The sequence below is a fragment of the Cetorhinus maximus genome, chromosome 7, assembly GCF_964194155.1.
Source record: "Cetorhinus maximus chromosome 7, sCetMax3.hap1.1, whole genome shotgun sequence".
In the NCBI taxonomy this organism is placed as follows: Eukaryota; Metazoa; Chordata; class Chondrichthyes; order Lamniformes; family Cetorhinidae; genus Cetorhinus; species Cetorhinus maximus.
In genome coordinates, this window is record NC_135885.1 from 110,634,938 (window position 1) to 110,658,341 (window position 23,404).

A 23,404-nucleotide genomic window follows, 5' to 3' on the forward strand; every position below is an offset into this window, starting at 1 on the left:
AACAATTTATACTACATGAGAAGAGAGTGCTGATTGGTTGACAAGTGGACTCTGATTGGCAGAGGCATTGCATTGAGAATGCAGCAGAGAACAGTTAACTGCTAACTGCCAAGCTTTTGTTTCAAATTCAAACCAGACAGATCAACTCTGACTGGTCAAGGCATTGTCATAGGGAATGAACCAGGGAATGTTTTTGAACCAGCTTTTGTTTCGTTGGAGAAGGCATAATTCATGGACATGCTCCTGTCCTCATGGATAGGACAGTGAGTGTGAGCTAGGATAAAAAAATGACTGCTCCCCATAATCTTGCACATTCTTCCTTTTTAGAAAACTGTCTAATTCCCTTTTGAATGCTTCAATTGAACCTGCCTCCACCACACTCTCAGGCAGTGCATTCCAGTTTAACCAATTGTTGCGTGAAAAAGTTGTTTCTTATATCGCTGTTGCTTCTTTTACTAATTACTTGTTGTGATCTGGCAGATGATTTGTGCCAGGCGGACCAAATGCACGAGGGAAACTTGGTCGTGCTATCACAAAGGTTTTGCAATTTGTACTTATGAGATGTGTGCACTGAATTCAGAAGTAATAAGCCCACCAAGACCTTTAGTGATTTAAAAAATTAAATTAAAACATTTATTAACAAAATATAAAAGATTTCAAGCACCTACATAAGACTACAAATTACTTACTACTATAGTAACTCCTAAAATTCCTAATTAACCGGACACTCAGTTACACTCCCTCTAAGGCAATGATCCAAAAATAGATTTTAGATTTAAAACAAGCTTGGCAAGTTAACACAATACCCTGGACAGTGGAGTCCCAAATGGCTTTTCCCCAACTTCAGTTTTGTTGCACAGCAGACTCATGAACAAAAGCTGGAGGCTTCATTGAGGCTATTTCACACACTCCTGTTAGATCTTACATGGCCTTCTGACTCACACTTTCATTCTCCTTTATACATGTTTCTCTCTTTTTAATATGTAAATTCTATTGTTGCATACGTCTTTGAAACTTTGTCTTCCTCATAAAAGAAAAACGTTCATGTTGCCACTATAGATTGTCAGTAACCTTTGGGAAAAATAAACACATTCCTTTGCCCTGCTTATCTGGCTAGTTGTAAACAGACTAAGATCTCTTTGAAATCCAAATATCCCTCCACTTATCTAAAAATGCAAATTCCCTTCACACCTTACATGCTAAGCCAGCATCCATGGAATACAGGGTAATTTTATAAGGTGGATTCAAAATTGACTTAGTTGTAGGAGACACAGGGTGATGATAGAAGGATGCTTTAGTGACTGGAAGCCAGTGTCCAGTGGCGGACCCCATAGGGATCTGTGCTGGGTCCCCTATTATTCGTCATTTATATAAACGGCATATATGACTATGTGGGGGGTAGGATTAGTAAGTTTGCGGATGACACAAAGATTGGCCGGGTGGTTAACAGTGAGGTTGAGTGTCTTGGGCTACAGGAAGACATAGACGGGATGGTCAAATGGGCAGATAAGTGGAAGATGGAATTTAACCCTGAAAAGTGTGAGGTGATACACTTTGGAAGGAGTAATTTGACAAGGAAGTATTCAATGAATGACATGACACTAGGAAGTTCTGAGGAACAAAGGGACCTTGGCGTGTGTATCCATAGATCTCTCAAGGCGGAGGGGCACGTTAGTGGGGTGGTGAAAAAGGCATATGGGACACTTGCCTTTATCAATCGAGGCATAGATTACAAAAGCAGGGAAATCATGTTGGAGTTGTATAGAACCTTGGTGAGGCCACAGCTGGAGTACTATGTGCAGTTCTGGTCGCCACATTATAGGAAGGATGTGATTGCACTGGAGGGGCTGCAGAGGAGATTCACCAGGACATTGCCTTGGATGAAACATTTAAGTTATGAAGAGAGGTTGGATAGGCTTGGATTGTTTTTGTTGGAGCAGAGAAGACCGAGGGGCGACCTGATTGAGGTGTTCAAGATTATGAGGAGCATGGACAGGGTGGATAGGGAGCAGCTGTTCCCCTTAGTTGAAGGGTCACTCACGAGGGGACACAAGTTCAAGGTGGTTTAGAGGGGATGTGAGGAAAAACCCTTTTACCCAGAGGGTGGTGATGGTCTGGAATGCACTGCTTGGGAGGGTGGTGGAGGTGGGTTGCCTCGCATCCTTGAAAAAGTACCTGGATGAGCACTTGGCACGTCATAATGTTCAAGGCTATGGACCAAGTGCTGGTAAATAGGATTAGGTAGGTAGGTCAGGTGTTTCTCACGTGTCGGTGCAGACTCGATAGGCCAAAGGGCCTCTTCTGCACTGTGAATCTATGATTCGGTGTGTGTGTGTGTGAAAGAGAGAGAATGTGTGTGTGTGAAAGAGAGAGAATGTGTGTGTGTGAAAGAGAGATAATGTGTGTGTGTGAAAGAGAGGTAATGTGTGTGTGTGTGTGTGAAAGAGAGATAATGTGTGTGTGTGTGAAAGAGAGAGAATATGTGTGTGTGTGTGAAAGAGAGAGAATATGTGTATGTGAAAGAGAGAGAATATGTGTGTGTGAAAGAGAGAATGTGTCTGTGTGAAAGAGAGAGAATGTGTGTATGTTGAAAGAGAGAGAATGTGTGTATGTGTGAAAGAGAGAGAATGTGTGTGTGTGTGAAAGAGAGAGAATGTGTGTATGAAAGAGAGAACATTGTGTGTGTGTGTGAAAGAGACAGTATGTGTGTGTGTGTGAGAGAGTGAGTGAATGTGAGCGGGTGTGAGAAAGAGTGAGTGAGTGTGAGTGGGTGTGAGAAAAAGTGAGTGAATGTGAGAGAGTGAGTGGGTGTGAGTGTGTGAGAAAGAGTGTGTGTGTAAGGGAGAGAGTTTGTGTATGTCTGTGAGTGTGTGTGGAGGAGAGAGATTGTGGGTGTGCGTGTGTGAGGGAGAGAGAGAGTGTGTGTGTATGTCTGTGAGTGTGTGACAGAGAGGGAGAGAGATGGTGTGTGGGTGTGTTTGTGTGCGAGGGTGCGAGAGAGTGGGGGTGCGTGTGCAAGGGAGAGAGAGAGTGGGTGTGCGTGTGCGAGGGAGAGAGAGTGGGTGTGCGTGTGCGAGGGAGAGAGAGAGTGGGTGTGCATGTGCAAGGGAGAGAGAGAGAGTGGGTGTGTGTGTGCGAGAGAGAGAGTGGGTGTGCGTGTGTGAGAGAGAGAGAGAGTGGGTGTACGTGTGCGAGTTTTACTATGAGAGAGAGACTGGGTGTGTGTGTGCGAGGGAGAGAGAGAGACTGGGTGTGTGTGTGCGAGGGAGAAAGAGAGAGTGGGTGTGTGTGTGCAAGGGAGAGAGAGAGTGGGTGTGTGTGCGAGTTTGACTATGAGAGAGAGAGTGAGGGTGTGCGTGTGCGAGGGAGAGAGAGTGAGGATGTGTGTGCGAGGGAGAGAGTGAGGGTCTGCGTGTGCGAGGGAGAGAGAGTGAGGGTGTGCGTGTGCGAGGGAGAGAGAGTGAGGGTGTGCGTGTGCGAGGGAGAGAGAGTGAGGGTGTGCGTGTGTGCGTGACGGAGAGAGAGTGAGGGTGTGCGTGTGTGTGCGAGGGAGAGAGTGGTTGTGTGTGTGCAAGGGAGAGAGAGAGTGGGTGTGCGAGGGAGAGAGAGTGGGTGTGCGAGGGAGAGAGTGGGTGTGCGAGGGTGAGAGAGAGTGGGTGTGCGAGGGAGAGAGAGAGTGGGTGTGCGAGGGAGAGAGAGAGTGGGTGTGCGAGGGAGAGAGAGAGTGGGTGTGCGAGGGAGAGAGAGAGTGGGTGTGCGAGGGAGAGAGAGAGTGGGTGTGCGAGGGAGAGAGAGAGTGGGTGTGCGAGGGAGAGAGAGAGTGGGTGTGCGAGGGAGAGAGAGAGTGGGTGTGCGAGGGAGAGAGAGAGTGGGTGTGCGAGGGAGAGAGAGAGTGGGTGTGCGAGGGAGAGAGAGAGTGGGTGTGCGAGGGAGAGAGAGAGTGGGTGTGCGAGGGAGAGAGAGAGTGGGTGTGCGAGGGAGAGAGAGAGTGGGTGTGCGAGGGAGAGAGAGAGTGGGTGTGCGAGGGAGAGAGAGAGTGGGTGTGCGAGGGAGAGAGAGAGTGGGTGTGCGAGGGAGAGAGAGAGAGAGTGGGTGTGCGAGGGAGAGAGAGAGAGAGTGGGTGTGCGAGGGAGAGAGAGAGAGAGTGGGTGTGCGAGGGAGAGAGAGACAGTGGGTGTGCGATGGAGAGGGAGAGAGTGGGTGTGCGAGGGAGAGAGAGAGAGTGGGTGTGCGAGGGAGAGAGAGAGTGGGTGTGGGTGTGCGAGGGAGAGAGAGAGAGTGGGTGTGGGTGTGCGAGGGAGAGAGAGTGGGTGTGCGAGGGAGAGAGAGAGAAAGAGAGAGTGGGTATGTGTGTGCGAGTTTGACTATGAGAGAAAGTGTGCCTGTGTGAGAGACAGAGTTTTTTTGTGTGTGTGAGTGAGAGTGTGTGTGAGTTAGAGAGTGTGATATGGAGGAAGCTCTTAAGTATATCTCCACCTATCACTGGCGCTCTATCCAGCTCTATTTGTCCTACCCCCCCCCCACCCCCCCTTAAACCAGCTTATATTTCACCTCTCTTCTATTTTTACTTAGTTCTGTTGAAGAGTCATACGGACTCGAAATGTTAACTGTGTCCCTCTCCGCAGATGCTGCCAGACCTGCTGAGTTTTTCCAGGTATTTTTGTTTTTGTTTTGGATTTCCAGCATCCGCAGTTTTTTGCTTTTATCTTAGTGGAAATCCAATTAGCTGGCACTGTATTTGATAACATTGTTTAGGAGGAAAGAATGCAGGACAGTTCACCTGAAGTGTTTAACTCAAAGAGTTACAGAAAAATGATTTGCAATTAAAACAATTATATCAGTAGAACCCCTCCCTAAGACTAAAAGTGGAAATCAGTATTTATTAACAATAATGGCTGTGTCTACTGGTTTCCTGAAGCGATACCTTTAAGAAATATTACAACTAAGAAACTGTTATACAACAGAAACCGAAGCAAAATGTATTCCAGTCTGTTATTATCTTCAAGGGAATATATTAATGAGAAAGTGGCAGCCAGATCACATCTTGGCAGGTGGAAGCTGGAGGGAGGTGCATCAGATTGTTATCCCATTAGGTTATAGAAATGAGATTCTGAGTATTGCTCATGAAATTCCAATGGGGGGACATTTAGGAATTAGGAAAACACAGGAAAAGATACAGAGGTTTTTTTTGGCCAGGATTGCATTGGGATGTAGTCAAATGTTGTCATTTATGTCAAGTAACAGGAAAATCACAAGCAGTGATTAAGGCGGCGCCTTTAATCCCAACACCAGCATTTGAAGAACCTTTTTGCCAGGGTCATGATTGATTGTGTAGGACCCCTCCCTAAGACTAAAAGTGGAAATCAGTATTTATTAACAATAATGGCTGTGTCTACTGGTTTCCTGAAGCGATACCTTTAAGAAATATTACAACTAAGAAGATTGTGGAGGAGTTAATTAAATTTTTCACACGATATGGCTTACCTGAAGAAATACAATCAGATCAGGGGTCAAATTTCATGTCTCAGCTGTTAAAGGAAGTAATGAACAGTTTGGGGATAAAACAGTTTAAGTCAACAGCTTATCATCTGGAGCCACAAGGAGCCTTGGAAAGATGGCATCAAACTTTAAAAACTGTGATAAAATCATACTGTCAGAATTATGCACAGGATTGGGATACAGGAATTCCATTTTTGTTACTTGTTATTAGAGATGCTGCTAATGCATTGACTGGTTTTAGCCCTTTTTAACTAGTTTATGGTCATGAGGTAAGGGGACCAATGAAATTGATTCATGAGAAATTGGTGGGTAAAAATTCAGAAACGAATGTCCTGGATTACATATCAAATTTAAGGGAAAGATTGAACAGAGCATGTGAGTTGCCTAGGGAAGATTTAAAGATCTCACAGCAAGTAATGAAAGCAGATAAGAAGGCTAAAATTCGCAGTTTTCTTTCTGGAGAGAAAGTACTTGTTTTGTTACCAGTACTAGGTGATTCATTAACTACAAGATTTAATGGGTCTTACAGGATTGAAAAGAAATTGAGTGAAGTAAATTATTTAATAAATACTCCAAATAGAAGAAAGAAGCAGAGGGTGTGTCATGTAAATATGCTTAAAAACTACTTTGACAAGGAAGAGGAACAAAAAGAGGTTTTAGTGATGGAGGATGATGAGAAGAGCTAGAAGTGCAGGACTCTAAAATTGATTTTCCTCTAACCAAATTGAATAATGAGGGGGTGCTTGAAAATTTAAATGAAGCATTGAGTTACCTTCTAAGCAAGTGTTAAGGTGATTTGGAAAAGCTATTGCAGTCACACAAACCTAATTGTGGATATAAGTTGGGAAAGACACATTTAGCTTTACATGATGTAGGAATAGAAATAACATCTTCAATGAGGCAACAATCTTATAGATTAAATCTGGCAAAGTTATCACAAGTACAAAAAGAAATTGATTTTATGCTTCAAAATGATATCGTTGAGTCTAGTTGCAGTAACTGGAGTTCGCCTGTTGTATTGGTACCAAAACCGGATGGAACACCAAGACTGTTTGTAGACTATTGAAAGGTAAATGCGGTGACAAAAGCAGATTCATATCTCATACCACGGTTGGAGGATTGCATTGAGAAAGTAGGACAATTGAAATTTATCTCAAAGATTGACTTGCTAAAAGGATATTGGCAGGTAGCATTGTCAGAGAGAGCAAAGGATACATCAGCTTTCGTTACGCCAAGTGGACTATATCAGTTTAAAGTTATGCCATTTGGGATGAAGAATACACCTGTGACATTTCAAAGGCTGACAAACAAAGTAATTGCAGGCCTAAGCAGTTATGCGGTTTATATTGATGATCTAATTGTTTTCAGTCAGGCGTGGGAGGAGCATTTACAGCATCTGGAAGGATTATTTACTTGTCTACAAGAAGCTAACTTGGTGATGAACTTAGCTAAAAAATGAATTTTCAGAAGCACAAGTTACATATCTAGGCCATACCATTGGACATGGTAAGGTGGCTCTGAGAGATGCGAAAGTCAAGGCTATCGTCGATTTCCCAACGCCCACAACAAAACGAGAGGTTTTGAGATTCCTGGGCATGATTGGGTTTTACTGGAAATTTGTACCAAATTTTGGCCAAGTGGTTGCTCCACTGACTGAACTATTTAAAAATGAACAAGAAGTTTCAATGGACACTGGAGTGTCAGAAGGCATTTGATGGTTTGAAGACTATATTAACTACTGCACTAGTTTTGGCAGTATCCAATTATGCCAAGCAATTCAAGTTGGCCGTTGATGCAAGTGATATAGGCATTGGGGTTGTACTGTTCCAAGAAGATGACACTGGAATTGAAAAACCAATAGGACATGGAAGCTGAATGTACAACAGAGAAGATATTCAACCATTGAAAAAGAGACTTTGAGTTTGTTGTTAGCATTGCAGCATTTTGAAATTTATGTTGTAAACAATCCATCAGAAACAATTGTTTACACTGACCATAATCCTTTGAAGTTTTTGGTCAAATTTCCTGACAGAAGTGCAAGGCTTTTCAGATGGAGTCTATTATTACAATAATTTAATCCACATATTATACATATTGCTGGAAGAGAAAATCTGTTTGCAGATGCACTATCAAGCGTTTGAAGCTTGAAGGAAATTGGGACATTTAAAAAAAAACCTGGACACTGAACTGGAGTGATTTCTGTTGGTACCAAGGACTTGTGTGTATATATTGTTATGTTAATGCATGCATCTGGTAATGTAATAGTGTAATGAGTATAGGAGACAATGTGAGATGCGTTATTAATAAGAAGCTGTCCTTTAGAATTATGAGGGTTCATTTTATGATAAGGAGGGGGATGTTATGAAGCTATTAATGTATATAATATTTTTCTTTTAAAAATAGACGTTTAGTCTGCGGGTGTGTCTTAATTGAATTAAAGTCAGCTAGCCTGGGTGCGTTGATATGTACTAATTTGAAATGTAAACGGAGAGGTAGAGTGTATTTGAATTTTTTTGAATGGAGCATTCAAGAAGTGGGGTGAAAACTTGATGCCTTTCTAGTCGCTACCGAGCAATATGTTTATATTACTAATAAAATTGGTACCATGAAAGGGGTTTCATTGTTAAAAGATGAAGTTCAAAGAGGCTAGTGAGACAATGGGAATCTGAATTCAATGGGGCTGGTAGGTATAACTTCAGCAGTTTTCAGGTGTGCAGAGCAAAGGCAATGTAAGATCAAAAGGCAGATGTAAGCCTCCAACTGGCTCCACAGTGAAAATAACCTTATTCTGAATTCATATGGAGAATACGCTTTACCTGGTGTTTGGTTAGGTCTATGGGTTGCTGCTACCTTAATGGAGCTTAGTTTGGGAATTTGTTAAAAATTATGATAGTAATTTGTAGCCATGTGTATATATTTTAATCTGTGTAAATTAATAAAATGTTTCAATTAGTTTAATGTAAAACCTCGAGAACTGGTCATCTGATTCCTGAATTTAGAGTCGCATCTCAAACATAACACTTAAAATTACAGGTTATGACAGTTGTTTAAAGATTCCCGCTGGGATTTTTAAATAACTCCGCTTTACCAGCTGCATTGGTCATTACAGTCTCTGTGTGTATTGTGTGTGAGGGTCTCTGTGTGTATTGTGTGTGAGGGTCTCTGTGTGTATTGTGTGTGAAGGTCTCTGTGTGTATTGTGTGAGAGTGTGTGTTTGTGTGAGTGTGTGTTTGTGTGAGAGAGAATTTGAGTGAGAGTCTGTGTTTGTGCGTGTGAGAGTGTCTGTGTGTGAGAGGGAGTGTGTGTGAGAGGGAGTGTCTTGTGTTTGTGTTTATGTGTTAGAGTGCCTGTGAGAGTGTGTGTGAGAGAGAGAGAGAATGTGTGTGTGAGTCTGTGTTTGTGTGTATGTGAGTGTGTGTGAGAGCGTGTTTGTGCGTGCGAGTGTCAGTGCGTGCGTGTGAGAGTCTGCGTGTGTGCATGTGTGTGTGTGAGAGTGTGTGTGTGCGTGCGAGAGACTGCATGTGTGCGTGTGAGAGTCTGTGTGTGTGCGTGTGAAAGTCTGTGTGTGTGCATGTTTGTGTGAGAGAGAGAGTGTGTCTGCGTGCGTGCGAGAGACTGTGAATGTGTGTGAGAGTGTGTGTGTGCAAGTGTGTGAGAGAGAGAGTGTGTGTGCAAGTGTGTGAGAGAGTGTGTGTGCATGTGTGTGCATGTGTGTGTGAGAGAGAGAGTGTGTGTGTGTGTGTTAATGTGTGTGTGTGTGTGTGAATGTGTGTTTGTGCGTATGTGTGTGAGAGACAGTGTGTGTTGTCATGTTGTCATTAATGTACATAACATTTTGGAAAATATTTTTCTTTTAAAATAGAGTTTTAGTCTGTAGTTGTGTCTTAATTGGATTAAAGTCAGCTAGTCTGGGTGCTTTGATGTGTACTAGTTTTGATATGTAAGAGAGATAGGATGCATTTGCATTTTTTGAATAGAGCATTCAAGAAGTAGGGTAAAAACTGACAGCTATCTAGCAGCTACCAAGCAATATGTTTATATTACTATTAAAATTGGTACTATGAAAGGGGTTTCATTGTTAAAAGGTGAAGTTCAAAGAGGCTGGTGAGACAATGAGAATTTGAATTCAATCAGTGGTAGTAGGTATAACTTCAGCAGTTTTTGGGTGTGCAGAGAAGATATGAGCTGTAAGCCTCCAATTGTCTCCACAGCAACCAAAGTGAAAAAAACCTCATTTTGAATTCGTAAGGTGAAAATGCTTTGCCTGGCGTTTGGTTAAGTCTATGGTTTGCTGTTGCCTTAACGGAGATTAGTTTGGGAATTTGTTATAAGTCATGATAGCAGTAGTTTGTAGCCATGTGTTTTTAACCTGTGTAAATTAATAAAATGTTTCATTTAGGTTAATGTGAAACCTCGAGAACTGATGGTCCAATTCCTGAATTTAGAGTCACATAACACTTAAAATGATAGGTTATGACAGTTGTTTAAAGTTTCCCTAACTCTGCTTTACCAACTGCATCGGTCATAACTGTGTGTGTGAGATAGAGAGGGCGAGAGATTGTGTGTGTGTGTGTGAGAGAGAGAGTATGTTTTTGTGTGTGTCAGTGAGAGAGAGTGTGTGTGTGTGTGTGTGTGAGTGTGCGTGAGAGAGAGTGAGTTTGTGTGAGTATGTGCGAGTATGTGCCTGTGTTAGTGTATGTGTGTTTGTCTGTGTTAGTGTGTGTGTATGTGAGAGAGAAAGTCTGCATGAAAGTGAGAGAGAGTGTGTGCGTGAGGGACAGAGAGAGAGAGCGTGTGTGTGAGAGAGTGGTATCTGCAAATCTGTGTTTGCATGTGTGAGCGAGAGAATGTGGGTCTGTGTGAGAGAGAGTGTGGTTGTGTGTGTCTTCGTGTGTGAGAGAAAGGGTGTGTGTGTGAGAGAGTGCGTTTGTGCGTGAATGTGTGTGAAAGAGAGTGGGTGTGTGTGTGTTTGAGTGTAAGTCTGTGTCACTCCCAGTCTCAGGATTCTCATTTACCCTTACCCCCAAATCACAACACATATTCTCACCCACTCTCACAGTGGGTGAAGGTGAGTGAGCACCCTGAGCTGGGTGTGTGTCAGACACACACACCCCCACACTAATGGTCACCTTATTTTTGAAATTCATATTTGATGTTATGCCGAACATTAGGAAGTTCTGAGGAACAAAGGGACCGTGGCTTGTGGCGGAGGGGCATGTTAGTGGGGTGGTGAAAAAAGCATATGGGACACTTGCCTTTATCAATCAAGGCATAGGTTACAAAAGTAGGGAGATCATGTTGGAGTTGTATGGAACCTTGGTGAGGCCAGAGCTGGAGTACTGTGCAGTTCTGGTCGCCACATTATAGGAAGGATGTGATTGCACTGGAGGGGGTGCAGAGGAGATTCACCAGGATGTTGCCTGGGATGAAACATTTAAGTTATGAAGAGAGGTTGGATAGACTTGGGTTGTTTTTGTTGGAGCAGAGAAGACTGAGGGGCGACCTGATCGAGGTGTACAAGATTATGAGGGGCATGGACAGGGTGGATAAGGAGCAGCTGTTCCCCTTAGTTGAAGGGTCAGTCACGAGGGGACACAAGTTCAAGGTGAGGGGCAGGAGGTTTAGAGGGGATGTGAGGAAAAACTTTTTTACCCAGAGGGTGGTGAAGGCCTGGAATGCATTGCCTGGGAGGGTGGTGGAGGCGGGTTGCCTCACATCCTTGAAAAAGTACCTGGATGAGCACTTGGCACGTGATAAATGGGATTAGGTAGGTAGGTCAGATGTTTCTCACGTGTCGGTGCAGACTCGGTGGGCCGAAGGGCCTCTTCTGCACTCTGTGATTCTGTGATTATCTTTCTGATAACCATCGATCCCTTGAGTGAGAAAATAGTGGAAATATGCCGCACACACACCCTCCCATGCTATGTCTTTAGCTAAGGATTTTCTACTAAGCGAAAGACTTACTACCCAGGTCTGTATTTTAAATAATGAGATAAATGTTATAACATTTATGAAAAAAATAAGTCTATCTGTACAATAGCATTTCAGTGTTTTTGAAAGGGCCTCCCAATGGTTTACATTGAAAGCCTATACCTCTCCAGGAAGTCTAGGTCTTGATTTCATGCTGTTTCCCAGAACCCATATCCGATGAGACTCAGCAACTTACAATCCCTGAATGCATACACAAAAATGCATAGTAGTTATAACATAGAAACATGCCAGTTAACCCTGATGCCTCTATTACCCTCTTCAGATGCTGGGATGAATGTGTCAAAATATACACACACACTTCTTTTCGAGTGAAGGTCTTTATTCCTTTGGAGTTCAGAATTGATCTGACATATGCGGAGGCCAGGCATCTCACACAAACACAATCAACTATTTTAATCTTTACTGTGTATCTGAAACTGTTAAATCCAGTAACCAATTACTAATTTAGAATCAAAAGCCCTTCATGCAACCTATAGGTACCAAGTACACAGTGCTCAAATTGCTTAGTATGGCTTTTGCATCATTTGGTTTTGGTCATTGGGCCCCCCTTATCAGCACAGCTCTGTCTTTCTAGTTCCTGAGAGATGTCACAATCCTGTCTCCCAGGAGTAATCCAGACCTTTCTTCACGTGTTTGCCATATTCCGAACAAGGAGTTTAACCTTGGCTAGGTACAACTAACGCTCTCCTGCTTCTGCCTTCATATGCGTCTAGTATTGATCCTTAGGTTGCTGTCAGGTTAATCCTTTCCTAGCCTAAATGTCAAATACTACCTATCTACCCTTACAGCCCTAGCTTATTCATCTACATGTTCCAACAAATTCAGTCTGTGTAAGGATTTTACAAACTCCATTTTCCACCCTGTTCCTGTATCAGTTTATCCAATTTTCCTTCATCTACCTTTGCAATCTTATCTTGAATATTGATTAGCCACCACTAACTGGAGGCGAATTCCGCAGCCTCATAAGTGCGACAGTTAAAACTTGCAATTTATAGCTTTCCATTATTTAATCTTTATATTTTAGAATGCATTCTCATATTGGCTGCAGCTTTTCCGTGTTTATCTTTGACTTGCTTGGTGAGTTCTCACAATCAAGAAAACAGTTTAACATAAGCAGCAGAAATTCTAGGCAGATTGTGCCATTAATCAAATTTGTAAGACGTTTCATAATAAGAGTGCTGTATTTAAATGGATTTATTTAAGCAGATCCATTTAGTGGCACAACAATATGTATTATTCCAGAGATATTTGGTTGTTAGTTTACATTTCTTTGATAAGTTTTTATTTTTCTTTGTCCTCATCATAAAAAATTTGTACTATAAATAGATTGACTGTAAAGGCAGTGCTGATCTCCATGTTACATGCAGAGGTGTAGTTATGAGAGGGATACTAATTTATTAATCTACCTACCATGGATAAGCAAAACACTTATTTATTTATCCATCTATCCCAGTGCAGTAAGTAGTTTTCTTATTGCTTCCTAAGTCTGAGGATATACTCACAAAATTCTTTGCAAATTTTATAGCTGATAATTCACTTCATTTTGACCTCTTTGTTGTTGGATGTAAATTTATCTTTTCTTTTATTTCCAGTGCCAATATTGTGACAAAAGTTTTCTGAACAGTTTTTTTATGCAAAGTCACATTCAGCGTCGGCACCCAGGCCATACTAATGTTGGTGAGTAATGATTATCTTCAGTAATATAATCCAGTTTAACTAATTTTCCATCTTCAAATTTCATATATCCATATCAGAAGCATATGTCCATATCAGAAGCATATGTCCAGAGGTTGGCATCACACTCAAGGCTGGAGTTTATGGGGCTTGTAAAATGCACCCCCCCACCCTCTCCACTGCCAGTGTGCTTGAAGGCAGGGGGGTGGTGGGAGGGGTGCTTGTAAAATGCAGTGCATCACCTTTCTGCCCGCTCTGACCTGTCTCCCGTTTTATGGTGGTGGGGGGAGGCATCAGGCAGACTCTCTGCCACTGGGACTATTGAGGTCCTTAAGTAGCTAATGAATGGCCACTTAAGTGCCTCATTCTGCCTCTGCTGCTATTTTACCCAAGGCAGGGGGAGGCCCACACCAGGTGGGTAGCCCAGCATCTTTTATTGCGAGCGCTGGTGTGGGGCAAGAGGGATAAGGAACCTCCTCTGGGGGTCCCCTGTGCCCATTGGAGGCACCCCTCCTAGGTCATACAACCTCCCATTTTTGAACCCTCCCCCTCCCCAGCCTCTCAAACCCAGCCCCCCACCCTTCTCACTGGGGTCTGCCAGCCAGGCCCTGCCAATACTCCGGACTTAATTTGAAGTCCTCTTGTTTGGTGACTGCCTGTATTCCCAGCAGTGACCACAGCTCCAACGTAGTGCTGCTGGGACTACAAAGCTGTCAGCTGATCAGATTGGCTGGCAGCTCTCTAAAGCAGGGCCTCCTCCCCAGATGGGGGTAGAATTCTTGTCCATAGGCAATTAATGCTGTTTCCAGCGTAAAATGGCTGGCGGGCTCTCTATTGACTTTTTAGTTGGAGAATACAGCGCACTGAAAAATGCAATCCTAAACGTTTGAACTGTCTGCTAAGTGTTTAAGATAGAGATTTGGATAGACACATTTATACACCACTTCCAAGCAAATTCAAAACAAGTAATAAAATTTATGTTTATGATGGCCTCCATTGGTAGATTGAGTTCTCTGTGACTCATTGGTTAAAGTGGATTTTGTTAAGGTGCTTCATAGTTTCAACCTCTTGCACTCAACCTTTGATTCTATTGTAATCACTTTGTACAAATTTGTCCCTTTTATTTCTGTTGTTCGTAGATTTTTCAATCTATTTCATATCTACATTAGAAACTAAAATATTTACTTCATATGGTTTAATAATTAGTAAAAAGTGATTGTAAACAGTACCAATGGCACGGATTCATAGTGCAGTACTTAATGCATCTGATAAACTGTGGACAGTTTTGGGCTCCTTACCTCAGGAAATACATACCGTACTTGCCTTGGAGGTTGTGCAGTAAATGTTCACTAGATTGATACTTGGGATGAGAGCATTGTGCTGTGATAAGAGGTTGAGTAGAATGGCCTATTGTTTCCATCCCTGTAGAGAACAATAACTTTAAAAAATAAATTTGAACCTCCAGTTAATGACTGAAAGGATCACAGAAGATTTCAAGTTTTAAGACTGTTCTGTAACAAGCAAACCAAAATCAACATGACTGAACACTATTTCAGTAGGCAACTGATACTCTAAACTACAGAAAAGATCTCCTATTTAACTTTTACAACAACCAAAAATCCCCCTGCCATGGTCATACGTGGTCATACCTGTCTCTTAAGTGGATACTTCATTCTCTATGAACCAATCCAAAGCTACTTTCAGCTCCTTTTTCCTTTCCAGCTGGATAAGTTCTAGTCCCCAAACTGACTTTCATGGTAAGGGACGAATTGGAGATTCCTCCTTTTGCCAAAGCTAGGCTAATTTTCCAGCTGTCTTTAAACCCTCATGAATTGATCTCTTCAATCCAAGCCTGAGCTCCTACCCGCATCATGTGTGGTGAACAATAGACTTACTATCTTCATATGTCTGATCACTCTCTCTATCTCTATGTTTTTCTTGCAGACTGACCCTGTCTGTGAGATTCAAGTGATATTTAGGAATACCTATAATCTGATCCTACAGTGGCTTCACATGGACTGTTCCCATCTCAAAGCCCATCTCCATGACTGCGTGAATCACAATAGGCCTTGTCTCTGGGTAGAAAGCTAAGTAGCCATCCTCTAGACCCCCAACTACATTCTATCTTGGGATTAAATAGTTTAAAGTATAACCATTTATAAAACCTGATATTCCTAATACCTGCGAGGGAGGTGGAGAGTAGGGGCCGGATTTTTGCTACCAAAGCAGGTAGCTTAGATCGGGAAATTTCTTGACTCAGCAGAGCCGCCTCGGTAGCCAGATCTGATTATTACTCTGGGGGTGGGTGGGTGCAGGGGTGGGATGGAGTCGGGTCCACCACCCCTGTGGCAGATCAGAGGTGGATTAGCAGTTTGTAAAGGCTGAGGGAAACATTAACAACTGTCATAACCTATATTTTCAATTGGTATGTTTTGAGTTGCAGCTCTAAATTCAGGAATAAGACCACCAGTTCTTGAGTGGTTTTTATATCAAACTAAATGAAGCATTTATTAAGTTACAACAAATTAAACACATACACATGGCTACAAATTACTACTATCATAACTTTTAACAAATTCCCAAATTAATCTCCACTAAAGCCACTTTAACCAACAGACTTAGACACCAGGCAAAGTATTTTACACCTTACAAATTCAAAATGAGATTCCTTTCAATTTGGTTCCTTTGCAGACAGTTGTAGGCTTACAGCTGCTTAGATATTACATGCCTCTGACCTGCACACACAAACTCCTTTCTGTTAAACCCAGCCTTCCCCTTTGAATGTAAATTTTGATTGTATCACCAGGCCCTTTGAATCCCCTTCATAGCACCAATTTTTTTGGTAATATAAACATTATTTGGTGTCTCCTAGCTAGGTGCAAGATTTCACTCCCACTCTTGGAATGCTCTATTCAACAAAATGCAAATGCACCCTTTACCTTATTATGTACATCTTGAAACAACTATATATCAAAGCACCCAGGCCAGCTGGCTTTAATCCAATTAACACACACACAGACTAAACCTCTATTTAAAAAAAAATCTAAAAACATTATACACATTAATATCTTTTCTGACAGGTGGCCAAGGGCAACTGAATGTACAGGCAGGCTGGACCCGCCTTGGTTTTCTGGGAATTTGTCCCAGTTGCACTGTCAAATATTAGGGCCTAATATCTGGCCTTCACCCTTCACCCCATCCACTCTCCATAACCCCAAACCAGCCCATTGCCAACTCATGCCCCCCACAATCCCATGGCACCTTATAGCTCCCATGCCAACTCAGTGCTACTTCATACTCCTCACGCACTCTCATAGCCCTTTATAGAGCCCATGCTATCTCAGTGCCAACTTATGCCAGCCTACCCACCACCCTTATAGCCCCCGTGACAACTCAATACCAACTGTGCCGACCAATAGCAACGCCCCCACCTTTACACCTCCCTTGCCAACTCACCCAGTTTATACCACGGGCAGACCTCAGGAGCCATGTTGAGATTAGGTAAAATAAAGTTCAAAAAATGTAATTCAGCTTTCACTATGATTTACAGAAAGCTCCCATTAAACCTTTTTACATCTCCCCAAGTGGTTAATCTCTTATAAAAATAAAAGTCTATTGATAACCCCACATCAAAGATAGGACGATAGGTAATCCTTTAATAGCCTCTTTGAGCTGTCAATCAAACTTTGAACTTAAACCACTCCCTGCTGATATAATTGTAGCTTTTGGAAATCGGCCAAACATTCATGATAGCCCTTAGGTAATTGTCAACAAACAGCTATAGTAACTGCTAGAACAGAGTTTTCTTTTACCTCTCACTGACACCAGCAGCCTGTTTGTTTAAAATTTAAAGGGCTGGGGATTTAAATAACAATACCATGTCTCTTAACCAGCCTTCTGGAGCCTTTAGGTGTACTCCATAAATTTGTGACTCCTATGTTGTGGTTCAAGGCCCTTGCAACAGCTAAAATTTTGTCTTTCCCCCTACTGGCAAATGTAGAATCTGTTGGAACTGAGAGCAGGCCCTCCTATCCGGGTCCCACTCACGTTTTGGAAGCTTTGTGGAGTCTCCGCAGCTCCACAAAAATCGTCCCTAACAAACTACCTACAGACTACACAGCTGCTCGGGTCATTCTTTGTAGGTGTGAATATCTTGCACCGTTTTCCCTGTAAAGCAACCTGACCACACCATCCACCCCCCTTTAACCTTTAATAACCAAGCCACTCAGGCTTCTTGTCAGCAGAATTCAGAGCAGGTCACAGGACCCTTTTCATTCCTCCATCTTACTCTAAATTAAAGACACAGTCCCAACACATAACATAGAAACAGGAGTAGGCCATTCGGCCCTTCAAGCCTGCTCTGCAATTCAATATGATCATGGCTGATCCTCTATACCTACGCCATATTCCCGCTTTCTCTCCATACCCTTTGATGCCCCTAATGTACAAAAAATTATCAATTTCTTTCTTGAATATAATCAGTGACCTGGCCTCCACAGTCTTCTGTGGTAGAGAATTCCACAGGTTGACCACCCTCTGAGTGAAGAAAGTTTTACTCATCTCAGTCCAAAATGGCCTGCCCCATACCCTGAGACTGTGGCCCTTGGTTCTAGATTCCACAACGAGGGGAAACACCCTCCCTACATTTAGTCTGCCTAGCCCTGTTAAAATTTTATACGTTTCAATCAGATCCCCTTTCATTCTTCTAAACTCTAGTGAATACAGGCCCTGTCGAACCAATCTCTCCTCATACAACAGCCATCCCCAGTATAAGCCTAGTGAACCTTCGCTGCACTCCCTCTATGGCAAGTATATCCTTTCTTGGTTAGGGAGACCAAAACTGCATGCAGTTCTCCAGGTGTGGTCTCACCAAAGTCTTATATAACTGCAGACATCCCTACTTCTGAACTCAATTCCTCTTACAATGAAGGCCAACATACCATTTGCCTTCCAATTGCTTGCTGCACCTGCCTGTTTACTTTCATTGACTGGTGTACAAGGACACCCAGAACCCTTTGTGCATCCCAATATATCACCATTTAAATACTACTCTGCCTTTCTGTTTTTCACACCGAAGCGTATAACTTCGCATTTATCCACATTATACTGCATCTGCCATGTGTTTGCCCACACACACAACTTGTCTAAATCGCCCTGAAGCCTCCTTGCATCCTCCTCACAACCCCACCCAGTTTTGTGCCATCAGCAAAATATAGTGAATAGCTGGGGCCTAAGCACTGATCCTTGCGGTGCACCACTAGTCACCACCTGCCACCCAGAAAAAGTCCCATTTGTTCCCACTCTCTGCTTCTAGTCTGTCCACCAATTCTCAACCCATGCCAGTATATTACCCACAATCCCACGAGCTTTAATTTTGCCCACTAGCCTCTTATGTGGGACCTTATCAAAAGCCTTCTTGAAATCCAAATACACCACATCCACTGGTTCTCCCTTATCTATTCTAGTCCTCAAAAAATTCCAATAGGTTAGTTAAGCATGATTTCCCTTTCATAAATCTATACTAACTTTGTCTAATCCCTTTAATGCTTTCTAAGTGTCCTGTTACCACGTTTTTTATAATAGACTTTAGTATTTTCCCCAATACTGACGTTAGGCTAACTGGTCTGTAATTCTCTATTTTTTCTCTCCCTCCTTTTTTAAATAGTGGTGCTACATTTGCCACCCTCCAATCTGTCGGAACTGCTCCAGAGTCTATAGAATTTTGTAAGATGAACACCAATGCCTCCAATATTTCCAGGGCCACTTTGTTTAGTACTCTGGGATGTAGATTATCAGGCCCTGAGGATTTTTCAGCCTTTAACTCCATTAATTTCTCTAGCACCATTTTTTAACTCTAGCACTAACAATCTTAGAAACTTTATATTTCTAACACTATACTCTCTGGAGTTTAGAAGAATGAGAGGTGATCTCATTCAAACATATCAGATTCTGAGGGGGCTTGAGAGAGTAGATGTTGAGAAGTTATTTCTCCTGATTTGAGAATATAACTGTAAGTTCAAGATGAGGCATTGATCATTTAAGACCAAGAGTGGTTAATCTTTGGAATTCTCTACCCTAGTGCTCGGTTGTTAAGTATATTCAAGGCTGAGATAGATTTTTGAACACTAAGGAAACCGAGGGATATGAGGATCAGATGGGAAAGTAGAGTTGAGGTCAAAGATCGGCCACAATCTTATTGAATGAAGAGTATGTTCACATAGCTGTATGACCTATTCCTGCTTTTATTTCTTTTATCCTTATGTTTTTAAACATGGTATGATTGATATAAGAATATATTCTTTGACCACAAAACTTTTAAATATATTGAAAACATTATTACATTTTCAAAGATGTATTCATGGGATTGCAAAGAAAATAGTATTTAGCTTCCACATTTGATTGAATTGTTTATAACCAACCTAATTGTATTTTGTCCTTTTGTACTGAACATATTCTTTTTATCTATCTATTTTTATAGATAAACTATCGTTCTTGTTTTCTGATGCTTTCAATTTTTTTGTTCTTATCCTATGTTCTCCATTCTGAGATCACCTGGAACTTCTGGATTTCAAACTTTGTTCTCAAGACATTCTTCAGATATTAAGATTCAGTATATATTCTAAAATCTTGAAAATTCTTTGTGGCTTAATTTATATAATTGTTCTGTTAATAGAAAAGCAGAAGAGGAATCAATCTGACAAAATCCAAGAAGAAATAGATCAACTGAAAAAACAATTGCAACATACTCAGTCCCAGCTGGAAGCTGAGAAACAGCTATACTTTAAAACACATTCTCAGGTATGGTTAATAAAATTGTACAAATCTGACTCATTTCTATTAAAAATGAACATTTAGCCATTGCAAAGCAAAAATATTTTGTTTATAACTACACACATGGGGTGCAAATGTGATTTCTGTAGCCTCATAGAAGGCTGCACCATATAGGCCGTGCACCTGGGGATGCGCACTGTGCCACCATCTGTTTTTGGCATGGCCTGTGTGGCGTGCCCTCTTGAGAGGGGTACCTGTGCAGGAACCCCTGTTTGAGCCAGAACCAACTGATTTGGTGCTCTTCTCATGCCACATAGCCCTAGCAGCTGACATGATGCCAAACCTCCTAAGTTGGACCACACAGGTTCATTGAATGAATACACGCGCTACTCTCCAAAGATCATGTATTGAATTGCAAAATGGGTCCTCCAGCAGAGTCATTTAAAGGACCAGGCATCCAACTTGCAAGAAAACTGATTTTGAGGAACTTGTGCCTTGCAAAATGTCTGGACGTACTCTGGAGTGTATTTGGGGCATATTGTGGTGAGTACTTATATTGGCAAAGAGTGTTGCTGTGTCCTCACAGGGATGGCAGAGGAGTAGGGGACCTTTCCACACAATTGATGCAACATATATGGTGGCTGCAGATGCAATGCCTCTGGACCTGCTGGATGTCAGGGATGTGGAATAATGTCTGCAAAGAGGGGAAGCTCTGCGCGATGTCACCTACTAACTGAGAACCAGGCTCCTCCATGTTCATTAACAGTTCCAGAAAGCAGTTTGGTAGGCCAGCCAAAGCATCCAGTAACTTAATTAAAAACAGAAAATGCTGGAAAAACTCAGCAGGAGAGAGAAACAGAGTTAGTGTTTTGAGTCCCTATGACCCTTCTTCAGAACTACTTCTTCACCCAGTAACTTGATGTGCATGCAGCATTTAAGCTACAAGGAGAGCTGTATCTGAGCCAGTGACCACAAGAGTCTGATCAAGGACAGTACTTCTCCTGCAGTACTGTGGTATTGTTCTCTCTCCTCCTCTTTGGGCTACTTGGCTGGACATATGGTAGTTCTTGTGTGTCTAAAAGCTGAAAATCACAAGGGGGAAGACTTAGAGTAGGGAAGTAGGTTGGGTGGAAAACAGGAGGTCACAGCACCTGCAGCTTGCTCATCATGCCAAATAGCAGGATGAGGATGAGCTCAGAGTTGAGGTAGGGAATAAGACAGGGAGATACTGTCATCCTCAATGCTCTCAGGAGGAGTCTTTCCACTGTCAGTCTGATGTCGTGTCATCATGCCAGAGCACCAAGGTCAACAGTGGCAGGATGGTGACTGCCATTGAGACCTTGGTCCAGGACTTTGTGCCTGATCTGTGCCAGGCCTGCACTCTATTCCTCTAAGCATCGATGGGATCCATCAGTTGCTAGGCGAGAGGGGATGGGGCACCTCGACCTCACTCCAGGTGCCCCTTCTCTTCAACAAGCCAGGCAGGGGCTGTAGGGTATCTACAGGGAGGAGGAACATCAACTGGATACCCCAGTGTCATCCAACCAGGTGACCCCAAGAGTGTCCAGCCACTTCCAATCCCCTCTCCCTAGGTACCCATCAGCTGCATCTCCACTGGCTAAGGAGGGTGCACCTGCCCACAGGAGGAGAGCCAAAGCAGACTGGGGCTCTCCAGGCCTTGGCTCTCCAGAGGGCCAAGAGAATTCCAGAGGCTCTGGGCAGAATTTTCTGCTCCGGAGATTAAGTGTGGTGGCGGATGAGAAAGGCAAAAGGTTGCCGTGCTGGATCGTCTGCTTTTTAGCTCGTTATGTATGCATAAACATGCAGTATGCCGTACCTCGTGGACAGGGATTCATCCACCCTGCTATTACCTCATCGGCTCATATTTCCAGGCACCATATTTAAATGGCACCCATGCACACATTCTTCACTCTCTGCAGCCCAGGACTTGTCCTGGCAAGCACCGGAATGACCCCGAGAAGAGAGAAGCACTGTGCATCCGAGTTCAGTGACAATGCGCTGGCGGCATTCCTCCAGGCAGTCGAGAACCAACAGGAGATCCTTTACCCCCGTGATGGAAGCCGGAGGTCCATCAAGGCTTGGGAGTAGGTTACCAGGGCACTCAGCACCAAAGTGCCCCAGGAGAAGAAACCCATCCATTGCAGGAAGAGGATGAATGATCTAATTTGCTACACCAGGGTATGTCAACCTTCTTCTCACTCTCAACTCACTCTCTCACAAGCCCATCAGTCATTTGCAGGGTTACAGTCCACAGGGACCTCACACTACCACCACAAGGATCATCACCACTGAATCTCTCTCTTCATCTTCACATCTTCATCCCTTCTCACATCCTGTACTTGCATCCTCACCCCTTACACAGGCCAACTCAACACACACAAAAGGCTTATCATCAGCTTTGCCATCCGCCCTGCACACAGTCTGTCTATATGTCTTTATGTGGGACCAGATCGCCCACAACACTAGGGAAAGACGCCAGACCTGGGGGGGATGCCTGAGCTCAGACCCCTCACTCAATATGAAGAGCAGGCGGCAGAGTTGGCTGGTGAGGACCAAAGGGACTGTGCATGCACTGAGGGTGAAATCGGCATCTCCAAAGCCATTAAGGACCCATTACCAGCTCATCTGAAACTGAGTGCTTTGTTATGTTGATGACTATGCAGCCACTCACTAATTATATCTCCTCTCTTTAACGGGCACCAGCAGCAAAAGAAAGAGGGCCACCGGTAGCCCGACCATCAGCCCCAGCCCCCAGAACACCTTGGATGAGGATCCTGAGGACCCACTGTATGTGGAGCCTTCACAACGTTCACCTGCACCCTCCACCAGATCAGAGAAATACGCCTCGGTGGCACCTAGTTCTAGAGCAGGCTTGGGATCACAATCTGGTGAGCACAGCACAGAATCGGGTCCACAGCAGGAGAGGCAGGGACATCTAAGGTCAATGGCACATGGACGACTGCTGGAGTCCAGGCTCCTGCTGAGTCCGAGTCCAATGATGAGCTTCTGGATTCAGCCCTAACAGAGATATTGGAGCTACAAAGACAGTCATGGGAACATCAGGAGGGTTGTTAGATGCCGTCATCAGATTACAACAGACAATGGAGGAGTCCTTCCGTGTTCAGTCTGATGTAGTTGCGCAGACTTGCCAGCGCACCAGTGGAATGAAAATGTAGAGGCCTCAAATGGGATCAGACAAAGCTCCAATACATATGATGTGTGCTTTTTATTATCAAATATTAGAGTATTTAAAGCCTAGGTGGAGTGTCAGCATTTTTGGAGCCAGAGGTGCCAGGGTTAGGCTGTATGGTAACTTGAGAGACTCCAAGCGGAGCCATGGACATGAGTGCTTGACAGAGGGCAGACCATACTGCTGTAGCTGAAACATTCACAGTCCACTGAAATCTAAGCTGAAGTGCAGGCTCACATCCATTACTGAGAGCTGCAG

General features: G+C 43.2%; 1 protein-coding gene across 1 annotated transcript in view; it reads left to right on the forward strand.

Moving 5' to 3' along the window:
• Positions 1-23,404, forward strand: part of LOC144682978 (cilium assembly protein DZIP1-like) — a 138,693-nt gene that overhangs the window by 18,120 nt on the left and 97,169 nt on the right. The window contains exons 4-5 of the mRNA XM_078545911.1: positions 13,083-13,167; positions 19,838-19,962. Coding sequence (XP_078402037.1) covers positions 13,083-13,167; positions 19,838-19,962 — 210 coding nt within the window. The remainder of the gene's footprint in view (positions 1-13,082; positions 13,168-19,837; positions 19,963-23,404) is intronic.